This window comes from Protopterus annectens, chromosome 9.part0 (assembly GCF_019279795.1).
Source record: "Protopterus annectens isolate FY-2018-M chromosome 9.part0, PAN1.0, whole genome shotgun sequence".
Lineage (NCBI taxonomy): Eukaryota > Metazoa > Chordata > Ceratodontiformes > Protopteridae > Protopterus > Protopterus annectens.
In genome coordinates this window covers 1462814215-1462839645 of record NC_056743.1, presented here as the reverse complement: position 1 = coordinate 1462839645, position 25431 = coordinate 1462814215, and the positions used below count along the sequence as shown (strand labels likewise).

Sequence of the window (25431 nt, the reverse complement as noted above, 5' to 3'; positions counted from 1 at the left end):
CGTAAGCATTTAAAAACCATCCCTAGATTTAGATCTTTGTCTGTGATTCCTGAGATAGTTGGGGTGGGGGGGTGGGAAATGAATGCTACTGTCAGGTTCTGACAGCAGCAAGACAATATATCTTTCTAGGCAATTACTAATTATTTACACATTCATTTGATCTCAAGCAGACATCCAATCTATACATACTCTTTACAGTGTGTTGTTTATAAAAAATAGAAGAGTTTATAACCAATATTTTGTCAGGTGGCAAAAGCTTTGGAATGTTGTTTATTAGAAAATTTAAGGCTGCATCTGGCTTTGCTATAAATACTTGGGGGGGGGTCAAGTTAAATTCTAGGATGAAATATCTTCTATGTTTTTATTTATCTGCAACATATTTATGTGAAAGTTTTACAACCATTTTGTGGAGAAATAAAAATGTTTTACTCATTCTGTTAACTGAATTATAGTTAACATACGTCACATACAGCATAGGAAGAAAACAGGCATGTATATATTTTTACAGAGCACTAAGGATGCATTTGTAGAGCACTAAGGATACATTTGTAGAGCACTAAGGATACATTTTTAGAGCACTAAGGATACATTTTTAGAGCACTAAGGATACATTTGTAGAGCACTAAGGATACATTTTTAGAGCACTAAGGATACATTTGTAGAGCACTAAGGATACATTTGTAGAGCACTAAGGATACATTTGTAGAGCACTAAGGATACATTTTTAGAGCACTAAGGATACATTTGTAGAGCACTAAGGATACATTTTTAGAGCACTAAGGATACATTTTTAGAGCACTAAGGATACATTTGTAGAGCACTAAGGATACATTTTTAGAGCACTAAGGATACATTTGTAGAGCACTAAGGATACATTTTTTAGAGCACTAAGGATACATTTGTAGAGCACTAAGGATATATTTTTAGAGCACTAAGGATACATTTTTAGAGCACTGAGGATACATTTTTCTGGCACAGTTATGCAGGATTATATCCATTAGTACCACAATGGTTTCAGTTTTATAGTTGGCATGTGGTAAGAGGTACATTTACACAATTGTGCCCTCTCCTTTGCAGTCAAAAGTTATGTATAGGCAAACTTCGAATGCTATAATTTTGGACCCTCTGCTATGATTTTTGATGGACCCCTGCTCTGATTTTGAAAATTGAAATGCTGAGAGGTACACTGATACGCTATAACTTAGCCAGAAAAACATACCCAGTAACAGTTCAATGACATATAGAGACAGAGGTGTGCAAATGGGCAGTAGCCTGGGTTTTTATATGCCTGTATATTGCTGCTCAAATTGTGAATAAAGCTATGCCCAGACAAGTGCATGCACCTATTTATACAATTCTGTACATATTCTGCACCTATTTGTACAATTATGTACATATTATGCACCTATTTATACAATTCTGTACATATTCTGCACCTATTTATACAATTCAGTACATATTCTGCACCTATCTTTACAATTTGGTTCATATTCTGCAACTATTATACAATTCTGTACATATTCTGCACCTATTTATACAATTCTGTACATATTCTGCACCTATTTGTATAATTTGGTTCATATTCTGCACCTATTTAAACAATTCTGTACATATTCTGCACCTATTTATACAATTATGTACATATTCTGCACCTATTTATACAATTCTGTACATAGTCTGCACCTATTTGTACAATTCTGCACATATTCTGCACCTATTTGTACAATGCTGTACATATTCTGCACCTATTTATACAATTCTGTACATATTCTGCACCTATTTGTACAATTCTGTACATATTCTACACCTATTTGTACAATTCTGTACATATTCTGCACCTATTTATACAATTCTGTACATATTCTGCACCTATTTATACAATTCTGTACATATTCTGCACCTATTTATACAATTCTGTACATATTCTACACCTATTTGTACAATTCTGTACATATTCTGCACCTATTTATACAATTCTGTACATATTCTGCACCTATTTATACAATTATGTACATATTATGCACCTATTTATACAATTCTGTACATATTCTGCACCTATTTATACAATTCAGTACATATTCTGCACCTATTTATACAATTATGTATATATTCTGCACCTATTTATACAATTCTGTACATAGTCTGCACCTATTTGTACAATTCTGCACATATTCTGCACCTATTTGTACAATTCTGTACATATTCTGCACCTATTTATACAGTTCTGTACATATTCTGCACCTATTTATACAATTCTGTATATATTCTACACCTATTTGTACAATTCTGTACATATTCCGCACCTATTTATACAATTCTGTACATATTCTGCACCTATTTATACAATTCTGTACATATTCTACACCTATTTGTACAATTCTGTACATATTCTGCACCTATTTATACAATTCTGTACATATTCTGCACCTATTTATACAATTATGTACATAGTCTGCACCTATTTGTACAATTCTGCACATATTCTGCACCTATTTGTACAATTCTGCACATATTCTGCACCTATTTGTACAATTCTGTACATATTCTGCACCTATTTATACAATTCTGTACATATATTGCACCTATTTTTACAATTCTGTACATATTCTATACCTATTTGTACAATTCTGTATATATTCTACACCTATTTGTACAATTCTGTACATATTCTGCACCTATTTGTACAATTCTGTACATATTCTGCACCTATTTATACAATTCTGTACATATTCTGCACCTATTTATACAATTCTGTACATAGTCTGCACCTATTTGTACAATTCTGCACATATTCTGCACCTATTTGTACAATGCTGTACATATTCTGCATGTATTTGTACAATTCTGTACATATTCTACACCTATTTGTACAATTCTGTACATATTCTGCACCTATTTGTACAATTCTGTACATATTCTGCACCTATTTGTACAATTCTGTACATATTCTGCACCTATTTATACAATTCTGTACATATTCTATCTACACCTATTCATACAATTCTATACATATTCTGCACCTATTTATACAATTCTGTACATATTCTGCACCTATTATACAATTTTGTACATATTCTGCACCTATTATACAATTCTGTACATATTCTGCACCTATTTGTACAATTCTGTACATATTCTGCACCTATTTATACAATTCTGTACATATTCTGCACCTATTTATACAGTTCTGTACATAGTCTGCACCTATTTGTACAATTCTGTACATATTATGCACCTATTTGTACAATTCTGTACATATTCTGCACCTATTTATACAATTCTGTACATATTCTGTCTACACCTATTCATACAATTCTATACATATTCTGCACCTATTTATACAATTCTGTACATATTCTGCACCTATTTGTACAATTCTGTACATATTCTGCACCTATTTATACAATTCTGTACATATTCTATCTACACCTATTCATACAATTCTGTACATATTCTGCACCTATTTATACAATTCTGTACATATTCTGCACCTATTATACAATTCTGTACATATTCTGCACCTATTATACAATTCTGTACATATTCTGCACCTATTATACAATTCTGTACATATTCTGCACCTATTATACAATTCTGTACATATTCTATGCCTCATTACTGCTGCTCAGACACACAGAAAGCCATTCTCATCATTATTTTTGTTTGTGTGCTATTTGTCAGTGAATGCATTTATTATTCTGTACATTTACTAGGTACTGTATAGTTACTCAGAGAAGTAAAATGCTATACATGCATCTAGTACATTGCTGACTATTTATATCATTTGCTGTTGTTTGTTTATTTTCTGCTCCATTTGCTGTTGCCATTTGGACCAGGTCATGACTGAAAATGACCCTTTGTTATTGACAGTTTCTTTACCCAGTTAATAAAGGTTAAATAAAAAATGGATTCAGTGTGCATAAAATGATAAGAGACACAGCTGGTAAAGAAGAGGGGATAGGGTGGGGTAGTGCCAAAAAATGTCTTTATATGGGGTATGATTTTGGATTTACTAGAGCAGTGCAGAGCAATAGTAGACGTGGAAAGATGAATAAGGAGCTTAGGAAAAAAGAAGCTGTGGGCACAGTGCTTCAGCAAAATGTCATTATATCCAAGGCTGGCAGTTGGGGCATGAGTGAATGATGTGTGCCAGAGGCTGCAGGAAAATAGTGTAATATGAAAAATGGAGTCAGCCTGAGATGAAAAGGCTGAGTTGCATAGGGAAATGATGACCTATGGCTCTGTGTCCAGCGGGGAGCAAAAGGTAAGACAAATATAAATGTTGCTATAAATCAGACCTCTAAACAGAAGGTAAAGAGGGAAAAGGTAGACAGTGGGGTGTAATGAACCATTAGTGACAGGAAATACAGATCATCACAGTTAATGAAAGAGTAAAATCAGACTGAGTTACTGTGTGTTCAATGTGGTGCACTGACTGACTGATTCACTGGGTTCATTGAGGCAGTGAATACTTTGTTGAGAGTGAAACCCCATTATTACATCTAGAACAGAGATCACCGCTGCATTTAACATGATAATCAATAACTGAGGTAATGTATTTAGTAATCCAACTGTTACACTTCAGAAGTTTAAGACAGATTCACCCAAATGAGGTAGAGCAACTATAATCTTATTATGGTGAATTATAAATTGGGCCTATAAATTCAGCACTGACCAAGGACCATCCTAGTAGTTTCCAGGAATCCTCTTCTTGTTACCAAACTGTCATATTGATTGAAATATCAATTAACATTTTGTTTTCTTAATTTTTCTGGGCAATGTCTGGGTCCTTGAGTGTTGCTTCACCATCTAACATTTGTCTGGTTATCTCACAACTCCAGTGACCCATTCTTTGCTATCAGGAGTGAGAGCAGAGAGATGTGAAGTGTCTACATTTATGGAATTTTCATGTCTTTTGTCTTTAACTTCTTAATTCCTCTCTTGCTGGCAGAAGCATTCGTCCATAGTGCAGAATGACATATAACATCCTCTGCTACACAAAAAAGCTTTAACTCCAATGTTCTGAAGAATATTATTCACGTACACAGCCTTGAACCACTTGCCATGTATTATACTCCGTAATGTTTATTTATTTTTGTTTTTTGTTTACTTATTTGTTCTTCGGTAGCCAGTAAAGTTTAACTGAGCCAAAGGCCCACTTTTTCAGTGGAGGGCTTGGGAGAATAGCTCCACAACAGATTCAAAAATATATAAACAGTAGTTGATGAGTAATTATATACAAAGGGAGCAAAGCCTGCAGAAGAGTAAATATTTTACAATGAGCTGTGGAGAAAGGCTCTACAAAGACACACAAAAACATTTTACAGTATTGGCTAAGCAATGATCTATAAGGGGACAAAATCCTCACAACAGACAACAACACAAACAGATTAAAATAGATTTACAGGAATTTTATTAGGATAAATTGCAATCAAAAATACACTGTACTAGAAGTAGCAAAACATTTTGCAGAAGTGGGCAGCCTGTGTCAAGTAAACTAATGCATAGTTATTCAAAATATTTGCTATATTTTTAATAATATATGGAAGTGAGAAGTGACAGAGTTTTCTGCTGAGAAAATAGACAGGAGAACAGAATGAGATGAGGAGGAATAATGAGCAGGAGGGAACATTAAGGACATGGAGAGACAGTTGATTATTATTAGGGAGATGAATGTAATGGAAAAACAAGAGATGAAAATAAATTGTAGTAAGTGTTGGCTGAAGAGGTAGAAGACATACATTAGTCTTATGGTATCATTAAAGTAAGACCTTATTTTTAGATTAGGCCATTACTATTTGGCAAGTTATGAAGGTGTTAGTGAATTTCAAATGTGAAAGGCAAAGCTATAGTGAATAAGTGACCTTGCATCTGTTTTGAGGGTTGTGCATGTACAATTCCAGGTATTTGTAACACAGCTATCCAGAATGACTCCCTTCCCCATGGTTTGGTGAGCTGGCATTGGCACTGAATCTCAGTTTCCCACATTGACTCATTGGCTCTGCAGTATAAGCTTCACTACTTTATCGGGGACACTATTAACATATTATCATTTGACATCATGGAGCTAATAAGTAGAAGTAGATGTGTTCGAGAAAGAATATGGCAGACACTGGACAGATGTCATATACCAAGGTTGTCAATAAGCTGTATCATGAGGATTCCTTATCATAATTTCATAAACATCTTAGCAGGTCTGCATTGTCTTCTGCAGCTCATCCTCCAGCTGATTGCATTGTGAATTCTGCATGTGTTGTTAACCACAGCGTCAGGCTTAGTACATCGTGTACAGATACAAGTATCAGTTCAAGATGTCACATGAAAATAACAGCCACCTTCATGAAATCAGTTGTTAGCATTTTACTGAAAAAGTTACATGTTCATCTAATTAGCTTCAGCTCATTAATTCATTAGGATAATCAGAATCAAATAATAAATATTGATTACCTAGACAACTGTCTTGAGGACTATTTGAGGCAACACTTCCTGACTGTGTCTGAAACCCAGTTATGCAATTGCAGGAAAAACTTCCAATGGTGTTGACACATTCTGCATTCCTTGTACATGTATTGTTGTTACGACATTCATCAACATCTAAAATAAAATAAAATTAAATAAAGTATACATACATAACAGGCATTCCATAGAAAGCAATGTTGATTCACTTTTAAAAGATCATTTCATTACATGTATTTATGGGTCTATATTAATTGAATGAAAGTTAAAAATGTCGATAGCTGATAACAGCGAAAATGCTGATAATTGAATCCTGTATTGTGGGGGGCTGCACCACCCCCCCCCGCTAATTATATATACCAACTCTGAGATCACCCTACAATGAGGAAAGGGCAAATTTCGAGATTTTCACTGTACTGCAATCTCACAAAACAGACATCGATTATTGGCATTTTCGCTGTTTCTAGTGATCAACATTTTGAACTTTCATTCTAATAATATACACCCCTATTTATAAAGTGTAATACCCAGAACAAAAAGCAATCTTGCAGCATTATAATAATTAAAACATCATTAGAAAACATTAATGTATCTTTTGCAAAACAGTGATTATCATGTGCACTATATAAAGTATTACCATTCAGACCCTGTAGGGAAAACGGAGAACAGAAGGTAAACATTAAGTTTTATTATATAAACTTCCAAAAAGAGAATTCTACAGTACAGTGGCAGAACAAGAGAATCTTCTTTTTTTACCTAGAAGTAAACCTCACCTTGTGATTCTGCAACAATCATTTATTCTCAGACTAAAATTATAAAGTTGGGTAACAGAGTCTGAATATATTTTTAAGTTAGCAAGTTTTCAGGTCATGTAGGTTAAGTTATGTGTGAAAGAAGTAGTGATAATTGATTTTCTACTGTACTCACCCTCCAGTATATGTCAACATCATAGACAAAATGCAGACTGTACTTGTTGTTTCCCTCAACACTCTTTCCATTTTGTTCTGAAGTACTTGCCAGTGTCACAGGTAAACCCCACTTGGCCACATAATAATTCACAGCAATACTGCAAAATCTAACAGCACTATACTTATCAAGCCCTAGAGACCAGCAATCGCTGATCAATACTCTATGGATAGTGAATTACTGATCACCGTTTCAGACATGGGCAGCCATTTATGGCACCTCAAGAGATATATGGCTTACCTTTACATTCACACACAATTATATGTTTTGTCTCAGCTGTCTATGTAATAAGGATTTACAGCAGTCAGCAGGGATCTTGAGGGAGACTCACAATCATATACTTCAAGATCTTGGACAAATCCTTGATGTGATGATTTGTTATGTATAAGATCATATCTAATTTCCCTCTTCCCAATGGTTCTGAACCACAATCACATCCTTTCTTTAGTCTTAAATGTTATTGATTGATCTCTTTCACAAAATACAATGTTTTGCATTGCCCAAGTGATCCAAGCTACCACCTTGAACCAAGGCTGAAGACACTAAAATGGCACTGCCAGCTATGGCTGAAAAATGTTATAATGGTAATCATTGCTGAACCTGAACTGTCACTAAACATGCATTAGGGCTTGATATGTCACAGCATTATTCAGTTATTAAATTTCTATTTTTTTCCTCCTTACCATATTGGTTTTATTCCCCCAGTTTATTTTCATGGTTATCTATAATACTATTTTGTGAACCTGGTCTGGCACTATGTCCCCTTATAAAATATTTGGTGACCAGATGTATCTGCTTTTTGAGAGAACTGCAAACTAATTTGATGATGTTATCCTTACAGTGTAGATGCCTAAAATATTTCATTACTTGACTATAAGAAATTAGCTACATAAAAACTCATTATGAGAAACATTTTTTTTTACTAAAACAGGAACATTCTTCTTTTAAATATTTTGTCCAAAACCCAGATGCCTGTTTTTTCCATCACATCATTGACTGAGAGATTTGTTTAAATGGCTGCTCATTAATCATACATCTGGGGCACAAGACAGTGCAGCTATGTTGGGAGAGCTGGCAAGACGGTCACAAAATAGGAATATGAGAATGAAACTTCAGTTTTGTTGCTCTGCCTACAAGATAAAAGGGAATGGTAATTTTTGTCTGAGTAACTTAAAAGAGAACTATGTTTTAACAAAAAGACCAGACATATTGACTGCACAAACTCATGCAAGAACTCATGTTCAAGCAGAAGCACCAACACTTAATGGAACTTATGTCAGTGTCTCCATATGCATGACACGATGAAGCACAAATCTGGATTGGAGGACAGAAATATTTAATATGAAAGGAGCATCTATATGGAAGGCCTAATGTTGCATTTACTACTAATGTGTAGAGTAACAGCAGAGGAGGAAGGAATAGTAAGGAAAGTGTGGGAAGAAAGGGAAGGTGTGACTGACTTACCTTACCTCACTGAAAGCATATTAGAGGAGGTTCTGCCGGGTTATGTTTAATTTGGTAATGCTGAATTCCTTATTCACTGTTTTCTAAAGGAAATCACTGACAATGTGACTGTGGACTGTACGTCACCAGTGATTCCTTTGATTTGTGTTCTTCCTTTTGATTCATGTTTCTTTGACTATAGAATTGGTATATGTAATTTCTGGTGATGTGGGGAGTTTACAGTCCCTGACAGCTTGCCCACTACAAAAAATGCTTATTTTAAATGTTTCCCATCCAGTTCCATCTGAATCTTCAGGCAGTTTAACTGTGCGTAATGGGTCCTCAATGATTTGAGCTTTGGGGACTTGTAGTAGAAGCAATGTGGTAACAGTACTTTATCACTGAACACAAGACTGGTAGTTAGGGGAAGTGGAATATCAGGGAAGTGGGATATCAGACAGTGGATGATGTTCACATGTTGGCTATAGCATACTATCAAAGCATAATCATCATGGGTGACTAGGATGAGTGACGGGCAGTGTGAAATAACCTACAGTTTCTGCATTTAATGAGGAATAAGGTGTGACGATGTGAGATATTGCCAGCTATGCCAGGAGAAGTAGGGTAGTGGTTGTATAACATATACTAGCACAGCTAGCTGGAATTTTGTAAAGAATTATATGTCACTTGTATATCAAACTGATTTGTACAGATGCCTGTGCTGAAAAATGTATTTGTAAAGCTGCTCATGTTAAAACTGTACCAACAGTATGCCCTGCTGGACAGAAAAAGAAATATACATATATTATTGTAACTTTTTAAATGTATATGTCCTAACAGAGGATACTGGAAGACAATAGGTTACTCTCAATCCACCTAACTTTGAAAATAGTTTGAAATTAAATTATCTGGCTTAGGCCATAAAGGTTGTATCTTACAGTTCTCAATGCAGCCAGAGACAAAAAGTCTGTACTAGGAAGCTTTCTGCATTGTCTTTGGGGTGAACTAATTGCTACTCTGGAAGGGTGAAGGTTTGAAATTGTTTTACGAATTCCAGGAGATGCAGCAGATTTTAGAAAGGCTGTGTGTGTGTGTGTGTGTGTGTGTGTGTGTGTGTGTGTGTGTGTGTGTGTGTGTATGTATTATTGACACATAGTGCTAAATCCTGACAGCTTCTAGCCAAGGGGGTTAGCATGAGAACCAAAAGTCAGATGACTAGATGTATGTCATATAATTCTGTAATCCATTACTAAAAATGATATTTTAATACTAGGTGAGACTGAAGTCTGTTTTTGGAACCTTACAGAGAAGGAACTCTCAACTACTTCAACTAGCCTTCCCCTAGTAAGTGAACCAGAGAACAGCAATTTTTTAAATCAGTGGAAAATATAGTGAGACTAGTTAAGTGCTGTTTTCTGTATCTGTGTGAATCTGTTCATCTGAGTTATTATAATATTTCCTGTGGCTGAAAATCTGGTGTTTACTGTAACTAGATATTTAGTATTTTCATGTTCTTCTCTTATTTATTATTAAATAATTTTAAACTTTTCATTGTGGTTGATCTTTTAGAAAACATTTTAATCTCTGAGAGTACTTATATATAAATATATATGTATATACATACATATATATATATATATATATATATATATATATATATATATATATATATATATATATATATATATATATATATATATATATATATATATATATATGTATATATATTTGCTGACAGCTCTGGCCTCTCCTGAAACCTTGTTGTTGGTCAGACATCCATTTGTATTAATATTAATTTCAGTCGGTATAATTGGGTTCCCTTGCAAGAGCCTTAGAGTAGCTGGCTTTGGAGTATCTGGTGGTGGTGTAACTACCTTATAGTCTGGGCAGAAGGGGGCATAGGTAGTAAATCTGTACCAGCCTTTCCCAGGTGTGTGTGTGTGTGTGTGTGTGTGTGTGTGTGTGTGTGTGTGTGTGTGTGTGTGTGTGTGTGTGTTTGTGTGTGAAAATCAAATTTCAAAAAGTGCATGTCAGCTGCTTGGAGCAGGTACATGAAGCACTGGTTTCACAGAGAGAGTCATAGAGAACTTTTCTTGGACACTCAGCTGAGATCTCAACTCTATAGCTGTGCTAGTGGAGAGTCTTACTAGGGACCTGGAAGGAAACAGATACAGAAATCCCGACTCTGGACTGAATGTGTTCCCTGTGTCCTCTTAAGGGAAATTGTGCTTTATGCAGAGAGCTTCATCTAGAAATGCTGTGTGCATCCGTTTTTGTTCTAAGTGAGTGTCCCTCTCCAGTGCCAGTGGTGAGGATTCAGGCTCCTTGATTACTGGTCCAGAGTGGGGATGTCACATAAGGTATGAGGTTACCACACAAGGAAAGGTCAGGTAGTCATAAATACTGATAGCAATAGGCCTCCAAGCAGAAGAAGCTAAGCAGAGAGAGAGAGAGAGAGAGAGAAAATGAGAATGTGGACAGTTTGGTACATTAGTTAAGGTTGAGGATTAGTGCTGTAAAAAATATAATAAGTTTGTAAGCATGATTGATGGAAAGGTAGAAACCTGTATTGTCCCAGATGGACTATAGACCCACACTGGGCATATCACAATGAGTAATAACTAAGGTGATGTGTTTAACTGCCCAGCTGTTACACCCCAGAGGTGTAGAATGCATTCAACCAAAGGATAGCAGAACAAATTTCACCTTAATATGGTGAATTCTGACTACAGTGGTACATTTAAACTGATATCCCATATTTCAGCAGCATTAAGTACATTCAGCAAAGGAGAATCTTAGTTAAGCATGGCAATTCTGCATATAGCTAAAGCCTTCAATTATTTACCCACATTTTACACTGACGAAAGGTGTTTCAGGTGAGTCTCAGGAGTACTTCCTAGCTACTAAACAGTCATGTGGCCTGGCAAGCAAGATAAGTCACTGTTAAAAATAAAAGTTAGTCAGGACTGTGGAATGTTGCATAATCATCTCGCCTCTGCCTTGTCACTCTTTTGTCCTATTCGTCCCCTCAAAGACAGATTCACATTTTCCAATTCATTCTGTTTAGAAATGAATTTTGAGCTGTTAGATGTTGGTCATCCATATCAAGTACTGGAATTTTTTTTTTAATTCCCTTATTTTTCTACAGGTGCCTAATTCTTGTTGTCACACTGCAGGAGGATCTGTTGTACTGCCACTTATATGACTGAGTGATTGCACTCATGAACGAGTCCTGTGATTTTTTTACAAACTGTTGAAAAGCCATGCACATGCCACTCAATTATCTGTAATGTGCCACAATTCTTAGCTTCTTCTATGCATTAGTAATACAGCAGTTTAGACTGCCTTCCTTATGCCAAGATGGAGAAGCTGGCATCAGATAATCAATCTTACCATCCCTTGTTGGTCAGTTTATGGGTCAATAGTTGATCTTGGGCCACTATCAGCAATTTATACATCAGTACCGCAGAGCCAACACATAAGAGCAGTCTTGGATACCATTTGTGTGCTTGAGTAGGTTGCTCAGTGCTCAGCTGGAATATGGCAGGTTTGGACAGCAGTCATATACCAGTTTTCACTCCAACATGCAGAATGATAGTTATTCATTTTATGAGCTCCTTGCAAATGCCGATTTGCTTTGGTAGCTCATATTCACATTTATGGTACTGCTGGTACTGAGCACAGCCTCAGGCTGAATATATTATGTACCGGCAAAAACACCGCTTTAAAATTCTGTCAGATGGCCAGGAACACATCCTCAAAAAAAAACTTTTTTACATAATGCTGACAAAGGACTGCTGAAGAATTCTGTGTTCTCATTAGCAATAGGTCATAAAAAATTTTGAATATTTGTTCAACATATCATTTACAATAATGTAACAGTTTCAGTAGATATAACCAACATCACTTGTCGATACAAACCCCACAAATTATGCTTGCAGTAGAGAATATCTTTCGCTAGCCCTTCCCTCCCTGTATAAATATTTCTATTTCCTCCTCTCTATCTCCTTCTAAAAAACACATTATACATACCAAACCTATCTATGTATACATCCATCACTTTAGTAATAACTCTGTCCCTCTCTCATGAAACTTGTGTAACTGTCGTCTGCCGCCCTTACCCTTTTTTGGTATTCAATTATTTTCCCATAATGTTATTGACTGCATCTTCATGGAACTGTCCCATCAGTCATCCACTTTAGCAACTCTTACCCTACCCTTATTCTTCTCCAATTACCCTTTAATCTCTGTGCAACATATGTCATGTTATCCCTACACTGCTCAATCATTCTCCACACTTTAACAAAATCCCATTCACATCCCACATGAAATGAAGGTGATTAAATCTCCACTCTCCTTTTCTACCCCACATTGTTATGCTTAGCATTCCTGCTCATTTTCTCTCTTTTCCATCCTGCTACTACTTCTTTCCTTCATGCAAGTCTTTCTGCATATTTCCTCCATTTTTTCCTCATTATTCCCCATAATTCCTCACCTGTGGCCCATTCTTATACCACCAGTTCTACTCACTACATCCTGTTATTATCTCATTCGACCATTTCTTTATATCATCTATCTTAACCTCCTGCAACTCTTTGTCTTTCAAACCTCTTTCTATTGTTCTCCTCACACATCCTGCAGATAATTGTAATTGAACTTTCTCTGCCTTTTTCAAGGCCTCCTCAACCTCTGCATTTCAAACAAAAGCACCAAATACACTCCACTACCTTTCTTTACCTTTCCTTCCATAGGCCCTTGACTCCTTCCATGTACCCCTGAACTTCCTGCAGGATTGCCTCAGATGTAGGTAGTAACTTCTGCCTCACCATGTCTTTAACATTCTGTGCCCCACCATCCTTCTTTTTTAATTCCCTTTTGAGTCTTGTACCCCAGATTCAGTAATTGCATCTACAAAGTGTACATTGTCCCTAACTTCCTTAATTATTTTCACCATTTCCTATGACACTTTTCACAAATGCTGCTTACCCATCATCACTTTCCTTGCACAACAAATTATTCATTCTGCTCATTGCCTCCCTTACTTCTCTCTCCAAAAGTCTCTGTATAATAGACCAATCCTTCATTTTGGAACCCTTTACCACCCATTTGTGTACTCACAGCACCTTTCCATTTCGCTACCTTATGCCCAGCCCTGTTTTACATTTCAGTCTTTTACACACGGTATCTAGATGATATCTTTAGGTGTTTCAGGTGAGTCTCAGGAGTATAGCTACTAAACAGTCATGTGGCCTGGCAAGCAAGATAAGTCACTGTTAAAAATAAAAGTTAGCCAGGAATGTGGAATGTTGCATAATCATCTCGCCTCTGCCTTGTCACTCTTTTGTCCTATTCGTCCCCTCAAAGACAGATTCACATTTTCCATTTCATTCTGTTTAGAGATGAATTTTGAGCTGTTAGATGTTGGTCATCCATATCAAGTACTGGAATTTTTTTTTTAATTCCCTTATTTTTTTACAGGTGCCTAATTCTTGTTGTTAAACTTCAGGATGATCTGTTGCACTACCTCTTATATGACTGAATGATTGCACTCGTGAACGAGGCCTGTGATTTTTTTTAGAAACTGTTGAAAAGCCATGCACATGCCACTCGATTATCTGTAATGTGCCACAATTCTTAGCTTCTTCTATGCATTAGTAATACAGCAGTTTAGACTGCCTTCCTTATGCCAAGATGGAGAAGCTGGCATCAGATAATCAATCTTACCATCCCTTGTTGGTCAGTTAATGGGTCAATAGTTGATCTTGGGTCACTATCAGCAATTTATACATCAGTACCACAGAGCCAACACATAAGAGCAGTCTTGGATACCATTTGTGTGCTTGAGTAGGTTGCTCAGTGCTCAGCTGGAATATGGCAGGTTTGGACAGCAGTCATATACCAGTTTTCACTCCAACATGCAGAATGATAGTTATTCATTTTATGAGCTCCTTGCAAATGCCGATTTGCTTTGGTAGCTCATATTCACATTTATGGTACTGCTGGTACTGAGCACAGCCTCAGGCTGAATGTATTATGTACCGGCAAAGACACCGCTTTAAAATTCTGTCAGATGGCCAGGAACACATCCTCAAAAAAAACTTTTTTACATAATGCTGACAAAGGACTGCTGAAGAATTCTGTGTTCTCATTAGCAATAGGTCATAAAAAATTTTGAATATTTGTTCAACATATCATTTACAATAATGTAACAGTTTCAGTAGATATAACCAACATCACTTGTCGATACAAACCCCACAAATTATGCTTGCAGTAGAGAATATCTTTCACTAGCCCTTCCCTCCCTGTATAAATATTTCTATTTCCTCCTCTCTATCTCATTCTAAAAAACACATTATACATACCAAACCTATCTATGTATACATTGATCACTTTAGTAATAACTCTGTCCCTCTCTCATGAAACTTGTGTAACTGTCGTCTGCCGCCCTTACCCCTTTTTGGTATTCAATTATTTTCCCATAATGTTATTGACTGCATCTTCATGGAAATGTCCCATCAGTCATCCACTTTAGCAACTCTTACCCTACCCTTATCCCTCTCCAATTACCCTTTAATCTCTGTACAGCATATGTCATGTTATCCCTACACTGCCCAATCATTCTCCACACTTTAACAAAATCCCATTCACATCCCACATGAAATGAAGGTGATTAAATCTCCACTCTCCTTTTCTACCCCACATTGTTATGCTTAGCATTCCTGCTCATTTTCTCTCTTTTCCATCCTACTACTACTTCTTTCCTTGGTGCAAGTCTTTCTGCATATTTCCTCCATTTCTTTTCCTCATTATTCCCCATAATTCCTCACCTGTGGCCCATTCTTATACCTCCAGTACTACTCACTACACCCTGTTATTATCTCATTCAACCATTTTTTTATATCATCATTCTTAACCTCCTGAAACTCTTTGTCTTTCAAACCTCTTTCTATTGTTCTACTCACACATCCTGCAGATAATTGTAATTGAACTTTCTCTGCCTTTTTCAAGGCCTCCTCAACCTCTGCATTTCAAACAAAAGCACCAAATACACTCCACTACCTTTCTTTACCTTTCCTTCCATAGGCCCTTGACTCCTTCCATGTACCCCTGAACTTCCTGCAGGATTGCCTCAGATGTAGGTAGTAACTTCTGCCTCACCATGTCTTTAACATTCTGTGCCCCACCATCCTTCTTTTTTAATTCCCTTTTGAGTCTTGTACCCCAGATTCAGTAATTGCATCTACAAAGTGTACATTGTCCCTAACTTCCTTAATTATTTTCACCATTTCCTATGACACTTTTCACAAATGCTGCTTACCCATCATCACTTTCCTTGCACAACAAATTATTCATTCTGCTCATTGCCTCCCTTACTTCTCTCTCCAAAAGTCTCTGTATAATAGACCAATCCTTCATTTTGGAACCCTTTACCACCCATTTGTGTACTCACAGCACCTTTCCATTTCGCTACCTTATGCCCAGCCCTGTTTTATATTTCATTCAGTCTGCATCACTGTCAGTGTTGCGCACTATCCAGTCCCTTCCCCTGCCTCACACCTTTCTTAGCTCATAGAGATCCTATCCTATTCCCAACAAAGCAGAGCCATGACCATGCTTGAAGTCTGTGACATCACTTTCCTCCATTCAGTCATACCTGCTATTGACGTGATGAATGTTGCAATTAAGGCACTATCTAATCCAAACAGGCAAATTTAAATCAACATGAAAGACTATTTTCTGAACCATCAGGTGGTCTGCACTTAAGATGTCCTCATCCCCAGTGTTCTTTTTATCATGGTATTGGCAATGTGTATGATGTCAGCATGAGGCATATATGTGACATTCACCATCAACTTAATTAGAAAGACTTTTCTGAGGGGCAAATAAAAGCTGTACGTATCATAGTGCTGATGTATGCTAAATCTGTGTATACGTGACCTGCAGTAACCTGATCCCACATCTGTATATGTATGGCAGGTGAAACAGGATTCCTCACCCCCTTGGGTTATGTGGTATGGCTAATCATTTGCAAAACATTGTTAGAATATTAGCCACACCTATAGCTATGCTGTTAATGGACAAAATTTGAACTGCTAACATGACCCGCTTCAGCTTCTATGAATCTTTGAGAGGAGCACTGCAGTACTCACTAACATTCTAAGTTTCACAGCCCAGTTTATTTTGTATGGGTAATTCTGATAATATTATATGACATTATTCTGGCTCTGCGTCTTAATATGCAATATATGGTAATCAGATGTGAGTTTCATTTCTGAAGACCTGCTTATTTTTTTTTTTTTTATTTTTTTTTTTATTTATCATTTTGTTGACCGGGAAAGTCTGACTAGGTTCCACAGAGCCTGTTTTCAGCGGAGGCCCGGGGAGAAATGCTCTTATGCTTATACATAACAATGATGCTGTATTTACAGTGGAGGTGTAAAAAATATTTCATTATTCAAATATGGAAATTTACTGTCTGAGGATTTACAGAAGCCAGCATTAAAAATGTCAAGAAATTAAAATTCTTCTTGTAAACATTCTGTTTAAAAACAAATTCTCTTTTTCTGTCAGTTATATTATCTGTCCGAGACATCTGGCGAAATGTTCGTTCACTTGGCACATGCATGCAACACAAACCATTGTAGCCAAGCCATGATGGCAGAACTTCAGAGACAATGGTGAAATAGGAAAACAGAGGGCAAATGGGGGATTATTAGGCCTGGATGTATTTCCTTATTTACCGACACTTCTTCAGCAGAGGATTTTTGTGCCTCAAAGTGGCAAGAGAAATGAAAATCTGTGTCTCAGTACACTAAATGAGGAATACATTTTTGGAAAGATTGCTAGTCAGACTTATTAAATCTACAAGTAAAATCAGCAACATCTATTAGAAGTCACCATTTGAGGAACTAACTCTGCATAAAGTATGGATCACATTTTAATTTGCAGGATGGGATTACATGAGATGGAAAGCAACATCTGTATATGGGCATGCTATTGCATTTACCAGAGATATGTACAGCATCAGTAGAAGAAGAAGAAATAATAATAATATAGGAAAATAGCAGGTTTGGGTTGAGTGCATTGCATTCATGGCTAGAGGCTTGGGGGAGGGGTGGAGGTGGAGCATGTGTGCCAATAGTTTAAATGGATATGGCATAGTGTGAAAATACAATAATTCTGTGGGACAAAGATTGAATGGAAGAGGTCAGCATAACCTGGAGTCCCTTTGTTCAGCATTCAGCAGAATATTAGCTCACACGATTATTATTAAGATCAATGAAAGAAACAGAAATTAAAAAAAAAGAAAGAAATTGTGAAGAATCCAAACATGGCATGGGTGGATTACAGTAAAGCATTTGACAGCATCCCACATTCATGGATAGGGAGTGCTTACAGATGCATAGGATATATCCTACATTGCTTCATTACATTACAATCAACATGAAATAGTGGCAAACCACTTTGTAGTTAAGCCATGACAAAGGGAAAAATATTATCCCAGGGCTAAAAATTCAAAGGGGGATATTCCAGGGTGATTCTATGTCATAACTGCTGTTTCTTCTTGCCCTTAGCTCGTTAAGCTATTTACTTAACACATTAGGTCATAGTTGCAATTTGGCTCCCAGAAAACAACCTTTCTTAATGACTTCTATTGAGCTTATCTTGGATGATTTAAAATTGAATTAATCATCAGAAGTTAAAAGCTGAAATGTAAGTGTTTAAAAGTTTCTCAGATGATAAAAGAATGCTGTTTTGTCTTGACAAACATGCAGCAGCAAAGTTTAAAGCAGGAAATTTGTATTACCAAAAAATATTAATCTGTGACAGGAATGTGATATAAAAGAACTTGAACAAGAAGCAGTATACACATATTTGTGGACTGATGAAGGATCAGCAATAACACATGAAAAAATGTGAATAAAACTCAGTAAGGAATGCATATATACATACATATATACATACATGCATGCATACATACATACATACATACAAATATTTCAAGCATGAGCATTAATGCCCTTCTAGCTTGCCAATATGCCAAAACACTTGTTCCCATCATACCTCTCAACTGTACAGATTTTCGCAGAATGTCCAGATTTTTGCCTCATATTTTTGGTCTGTTTTTCATAAAATTGTGGTTTTCTGACAATTTAGTGGCAAATCATTAAAGACTGAAGTTAGAAAATAATGACAGATATTTGATTTTCAGACTTCATACTCTTCAGAAAATTCATGCTAATGCAAAACATGTTATTCTATCAAATTTCTAAGTTTGTAAGAGCAATATTTAAAAATGGTCCCTATTTTTGTGACTTTGTCCCACTTTTATTTGTGGCATTGACCAGATTTCTTGCTCTAAGAGGTTGAGAGGTATGGTTCCCATAATAAATGTCCAGGCTGTTCTTAAAAAATATCTAAACTAGTACTTGCTTTAATGTAGTTAGGTAGTCTGTTCCAAGCATCAGCTACTCTGTCAAAGAACCAATTAGTACACTTCTCATTCCTATAGAATCTTCTACATAGGTTATCTGATGATTCTCTAGTACTTTTTGATAACCCCAAACATTCCCAGAGGTAGTTGTCCCTAAATGCCCTATATACCTGAATAAGATTGCCTCTTAAATATCTGTAAGAGACACTGTACAAGTTCAGATAGTTTAGTCTTTCATAATAACTTAGATTTTCACATCCATGGATGCCCTTAGTATATTTCCGCTGTACTCTTTCCAGTTTATTCATGCTTGTTTTCCTATATGGTTTCCTTATTGTTATTCCATACTCATGTTTGGGTCTAATGTAACTAACAAACAATGACTTCATTATGTTTCATTTCCTAGACTTTATAAATATTTTATACAACCTATAGTTCTATAACTATCATTAGCCAATTGGTTGATATGATTAGAAAAAGTCATAGCTGAATCTATCCATATACCCAGATCCTTAAATGAGTCTACAGTTTCAATCACTGTGTGCTGTATTAAATATTTACTTTTCAGTTTATGTCTCCCAAATCTCATATGCTTAGTTTTTGATGTATTTATCAACATATTATTCTACTGTGCCCAAATGATCAATTTAGTCAAATTATTTTGCAGATGTGCCTTATCTGTAACACTTGTAATTAGTTTACCCAATTTCAGGTTGTTAGCATATAGACTGTAGAATACCTCAGATGAAAAAGTAAGGTCTGAAAGATACAATCTAAGCAAGTAATGGCCTAGTACAGAGCCCTGCGGGACACCTTGACTGTAACCAAGGATTTCACCTGTCCAGTTGGGGTGTGATACTTGCCATGTCCTATTTGTAAGTCATGCAGCTATCCATTTTATCAACAGTACATCAATACCTAGTTGTAGGAATTTATTGATCAGTGTTTTGTGCATGACCTTGTCAAATGCTGAAGTTAAATCTATATAAATCATGTCACAGCACAATTTTACATTCATAGCTGTCATTATATTGTTATAGAACATCATGTTACAGGTGGCAATAGATCTATTTTCAACATATGCATGCTGATATATGGTTTCCAGTCCCAGCCTATCCAGTTATGACAATAACTTATGCAGTATTACCTTCTCCATTATTTTTCCACAACATGAAAGTAGACTTAAGGGTCTTTATGATTCTGGGTTTGTCCTACTCCCCTTTCCCTTAAATGCAGGTTTAATAAGTGCATGTCCCCAATCTTGAGGAATCTCCTCATATTTATATGACCTAGTGAATAATTGATGTAATGGCAGTGTAAGTTCTTGCTTAAGTGTTCTCAAATCATTGTCACTTATTCCGTCTCCTCCCTGCGCTTTGTTTGGATCCAGTTTGCACAGTTCTTTTTCAATATAATCTAATTTGATTCCAGTATCTGTGGTTACCTAGATGTCACTAGGACAACTTACCACCCCTTTTGTGGAGCCAAACTGTTTTGCATAAGATTTTGTAAATATATCTATAATCTGTTGTATCTGAGAATAAATTTTAGAATCTGCACAGTTTATCAATTTGTGTATCTTTACTCCTTCCACATCTTATGTATCTATAAAAATACATCAGAAGACTAAAACTAATGTTGAAAATAGCCTTGACATCTTGGAATAAAGCCTAAACAATAAATCAATTTGCTTTTCCTGTTCCAACTTACTGTTTGGTGTGATTGACTGGCACCAAAGGGTATCAGCTGAACAGGAAAACAAGAAGAAAAATGCTTCACACATCAAGTGATATATAAAAAATCAGTGTATACCAAGATTATATACTCCTTGCTCTGAAGGAGGTTTGGGCATCCTCAAAACTGAATACATTTATAGATCTGGAGTCATGGGACTACAGACATATCTACTGATCTCATCAGATCAAAACATAGCGAACATTTTAAAACATGAAGAGATTAGCAGTAGCATTTGGAAATCAAACCAGAAGTAACCAGAAATGAAACATCAACTGAATCTGCCAAAAAATTAAAGGGATGATTACAAAAGGGGGGGGGTAAGTCAAGAAATAAGGAAATAATGGGATTTTGGACACTGGCCCTTAAGAAGAATAGCAATCATACAGAATATTATATTCATAAAGTAGCAGAAAGTTCACTAAGGACTAAGCCAACATAGGAATGGACACAGGCGCTTCTGCCAGTAGGGATGACTGCTATTAGGGGTACAGGGAATAGCTAAGAGGTGGTTAGAATTTATTAGAGGAAGATGACAAAGGAACCAAGACACTGAGAACAAATAATTAGAGAAGGAAAGGTAACAGAATGAAAAGTGGCCAAGAAGACATTTGGACTGCAGGCTAGTGAATGCCTTCCCTATCAGGGATTGATATCAGAGTGTTGTCAAACAGAAAGGGATAGGAGGGATTTAAATGAAATTCATGCATGGTTTAATTTTTAATTGAATCTAGAACAGAAGCTGCTGTTAAAAAGGGATAATTAGCAGGACATTTATAATATTGCATGACAACTACAGGAATCAATCAGAAGAGGTCAGAAAAGATTTGGAAGAGAGATTAATTAAGCAATTCATAAAGAAACAATGGGAGGACATATGTATGGCACCCAAATATGCAACAAATTCTAGAAGATTTAGGGGTTTTGCCCAGAAGTGTTTGCATGGATGCTTTAACACCTCAAGCAGATTCCAAAGAATTTTTCCTTAGTGAGTTGACAAATATTTGCGGGTGTGATGGGGAAGAAAGCGATAAATGGAACATATGTTTTGGCAGTGTAATTTGTTGGCAGACTTTAGCAAATCCCTACAGACAGTGTAACTAAGGAAATTATTTTTGAGCTGGTATACAGGATCTGAATTGCCTAGACAAAGTAAGGCATTGTTGAGTCTAATTCCTGTGGCTGTCAAAAAAGTCGTTACCAGAAAAAGCAAATCAAAATCTAAACCAGCTATGCCCAAAATACCGAGTATTGTTAACAGAGATAAAGCAACAGGAAATGGAATCTTTAGAAATTGGTAAGAGTAAATTTCATTAAAAAAATGGAAATTGTGGGAACAATACATGGAGGAAAACATTTTGGAGGTGGAATGCAGTTTAAAAGAAGGCAGGAATTGAATAATTTATGTAATGTTGCCTAGATTATAGGATATATAGCAATGTGATATATAATGTTTATAATCATGAGCTTGTTTATATGGTTTGATTACTTTTATATAAATATAAGTTAGCCTATGTCATAAGTAGAGTGGGCTATGAGTTTAGTGAGAAATGAAAGTAAAAGCAAAGTAAGGAAAAATGGAGAAGGAGGAAAAAAAAGCAAAGCAAGTGGGGGTGCACCTTGTGGTCAGAACTAAAGTAACTAGGGACAGGGCACTGGGCCCATGGTGGATGGGTGGGAATGAAGGAGAGAATGGAATTGGGGGAATTTAATGAGGGTGAGAAGAGAGATGGGGGGGTTGAGGGGGCTGCTGGCTGTCCTGGCAGGGAGGTAGCTTTAGATAACAGACAGGAAACAGACAGAAAAAGCAAGTAGTAGCAGTTATTACAGCTTCTAATCCTCTGTGTCTTGACTCTGAGACCTCTTTTCCCAACAGGATCACAAATAATGGATGAGATTGGTGGCTTTAGTTTTTGAATATGTGTGTTCAAGAAGGCAGTGAGGGGGGAATAAGCAGGGTAAAACAAAACAAGACAGGAGAAATAAGGGAGAGAGGGTTAGTAGTATTAGTAGTAATAATCCCTTAGCATCTAGTAGTAGTGTAGGGCAGGTAAGAAATGGTATTAGCACAATAAAATAGTAAAGTAAAGCACATAGTGTCTAAGTATACAATTTAGCAATAGAATCTAATACAGTGGTTAATACACAGTTAAATACTGCAGACCAAATACACATATAGGTATATAATTTAGCACAACTAGGCTACTTAAAAAAAACACAAATAAAGTTAAAAAAGAAAAGTCAGTTTCAACAGTAGGCATAACTTTGAATGATGGCGTGTTATACAGTTAGTAACATCACTGATAAATAATACAAAACTCAATGTTATGCAGTACAAACCCTTTCAACTTCAATAATCCTTTCTAACAACAGTCAAAATGTCAACAAAACAGCTATGAACAGCAGATAGCACTTTGCACAAGCAAAAGCTAGAGCAGCTAGAGTTTAGGTAAAGGCTGTATGATGCATGAACCATAAACAGTTAGATAATTCAATAAAGGCATATAAAAAATAAAGAATATAAGGAGACAGATGTGTAAAAGCCATAAATATAGTGGCATGTATGTAGATCGCTTATAACAACCTCATATTGATCAGAATTTGATGCAGGAATGGTTAAAGAGAGGTGAGTTGAACCCAAAGGGGTTAATGGGAGTCCAAGATAGTGGACTACGTACATTTTGGTTTACAACTTCCATTGAACATGTGGGAAAACAGACAAATGTAGTTTTTTTAAAAAAGACTTGGAAACAGTCACACATCTTCTTGTTGGGTGTGATACATTCATGGCAAAGGGCCTGTACACTGAAAGGCACAATAATGTGGCAAGACTGTTGCACTGGGAATTGTTTAAGCACTATAATATAAAGTAGTTGATAAGCATTGGAAACAGGAATCACAAAGCATTATAGAGAATGATGAAGTGTACATCATATGGCATCACCCATTACCAACAGTTCAAGAAATAGATAGAAAATCTGATATAGTAGTCCATGAAAAAAAGAAAAACAAGTAACATTTATAATCAAAATCACTACATCTAGTGATTACAGCATGTATGCACAGAGAGCCACAAAGTCATAAAATAGCAGGATTTGCAGGCAGAAATGAGAACAATGTGGAAGAAAGATAACTAGACAGTCACGGCAGTAGTAGGAGCAATGGGTCTAATAAAAAAGAATCTGCTGTCATATTTAGGTCTGGTACCACTACATGCAACTCAGTATGAATTGCAGAAAGAGTCAGTTCTGGGCACACTGCAGGTGCTGTGAAAAGCACTTTTGCCTAACATCAAGGATGGAAACAACAGTAATTTCATGAACTGCAATCATTCTCTGATTTAGGAACAAGAGTCCATTCCTGTCATGGTATTAGAATCCCAAAAGACTTGTTGAATTCAATCCGAGGTTCCGAGGGATGAACCATAACCATGTCCCAGATGCCCCAGTGTCAGTTAGCAGCCCCAGGTACTAGAAGAGCTATTAAGGGAAATTGGGATGAATGGCTGATGCAGGTTTGCCCCCATTGGGTTGAGGAAGGCAATCTAATTTACTGCAGTGATGACATCTACTGGAGCATGGAGATATAGCAACAACCTTTAGCCTGAACATTTGTTTTCAGTTCTGTAAAGTTACATTCATACATTTGCCAGAATTACATGTGTATTGGTCATGGACCTGAATAGGTAAAGGTGATATAGGCCCTCTGTCAGGCATGTCATTTCCTAGGGGTGGAGTTAAGTCATATACATAAATCTTCTGAAGTCTGTCTGAGTGAAGACTGAAAAGTGATTGGCTCTTGCTCCAAAAGTGAATAAACAGGGTACAGTTGTGGTAGTGGGACACAAGGTATATACAAGGTCAAAAAGTAATATAAGAAAAAAGATCTTTGTATGTTACTGAGGACCATCAGTGGTGTGCCAGCTGTGAATGACTCTACAGGAAATGCAAGGTTCATCTGTCACTCTGGGCAATAATGCATTTTAGAGCACTTTTTGCTCACTTCTTCATCATACATCCTTCCTGCCTGGTGCCACACATTCACACTGGGTCTGCCAACTTCTCTGTTTTCCACATGGACTTATTTTTATGTCAGTAGTGGAACCTAAGGGCATTCTGAGGGATTAGCCACTATCTTTAGAAGGGGGTATTTTTACCTAAGCCTTCCTAATAATTCACCTTCTCAGTGTGGTCTCTCTGTCTGTGTGTAAGGGGTGGGCATGCAATGTGGGGTGCCATATCACACTGTATCTTTGGCATCTCAGACATGCTCACCACCCTTTCCCCCTCATTGTATTATTCTTCCTCAATGAAACTTCCTGAGTCTCCACCAGGGATCATTGTAGGGAATGTCCATGGAACTATCCATAACCCCAGGATGGGTACACCCAGATCAAC

The 25431-nt window shown here is 36.5% G+C and overlaps 1 protein-coding gene across 1 annotated transcript in view; it reads right to left on the bottom strand.

Moving 5' to 3' along the window:
* Positions 1-25431, bottom strand: part of LOC122810701 (adhesion G protein-coupled receptor E1-like) — a 497749-nt gene that overhangs the window by 441711 nt on the left and 30607 nt on the right. Inside the window, exon 2 of the mRNA XM_044082266.1 lies at positions 6448-6594. Within this exon, the coding sequence (XP_043938201.1) occupies positions 6448-6594 (147 nt within the window). The remainder of the gene's footprint in view (positions 1-6447; positions 6595-25431) is intronic.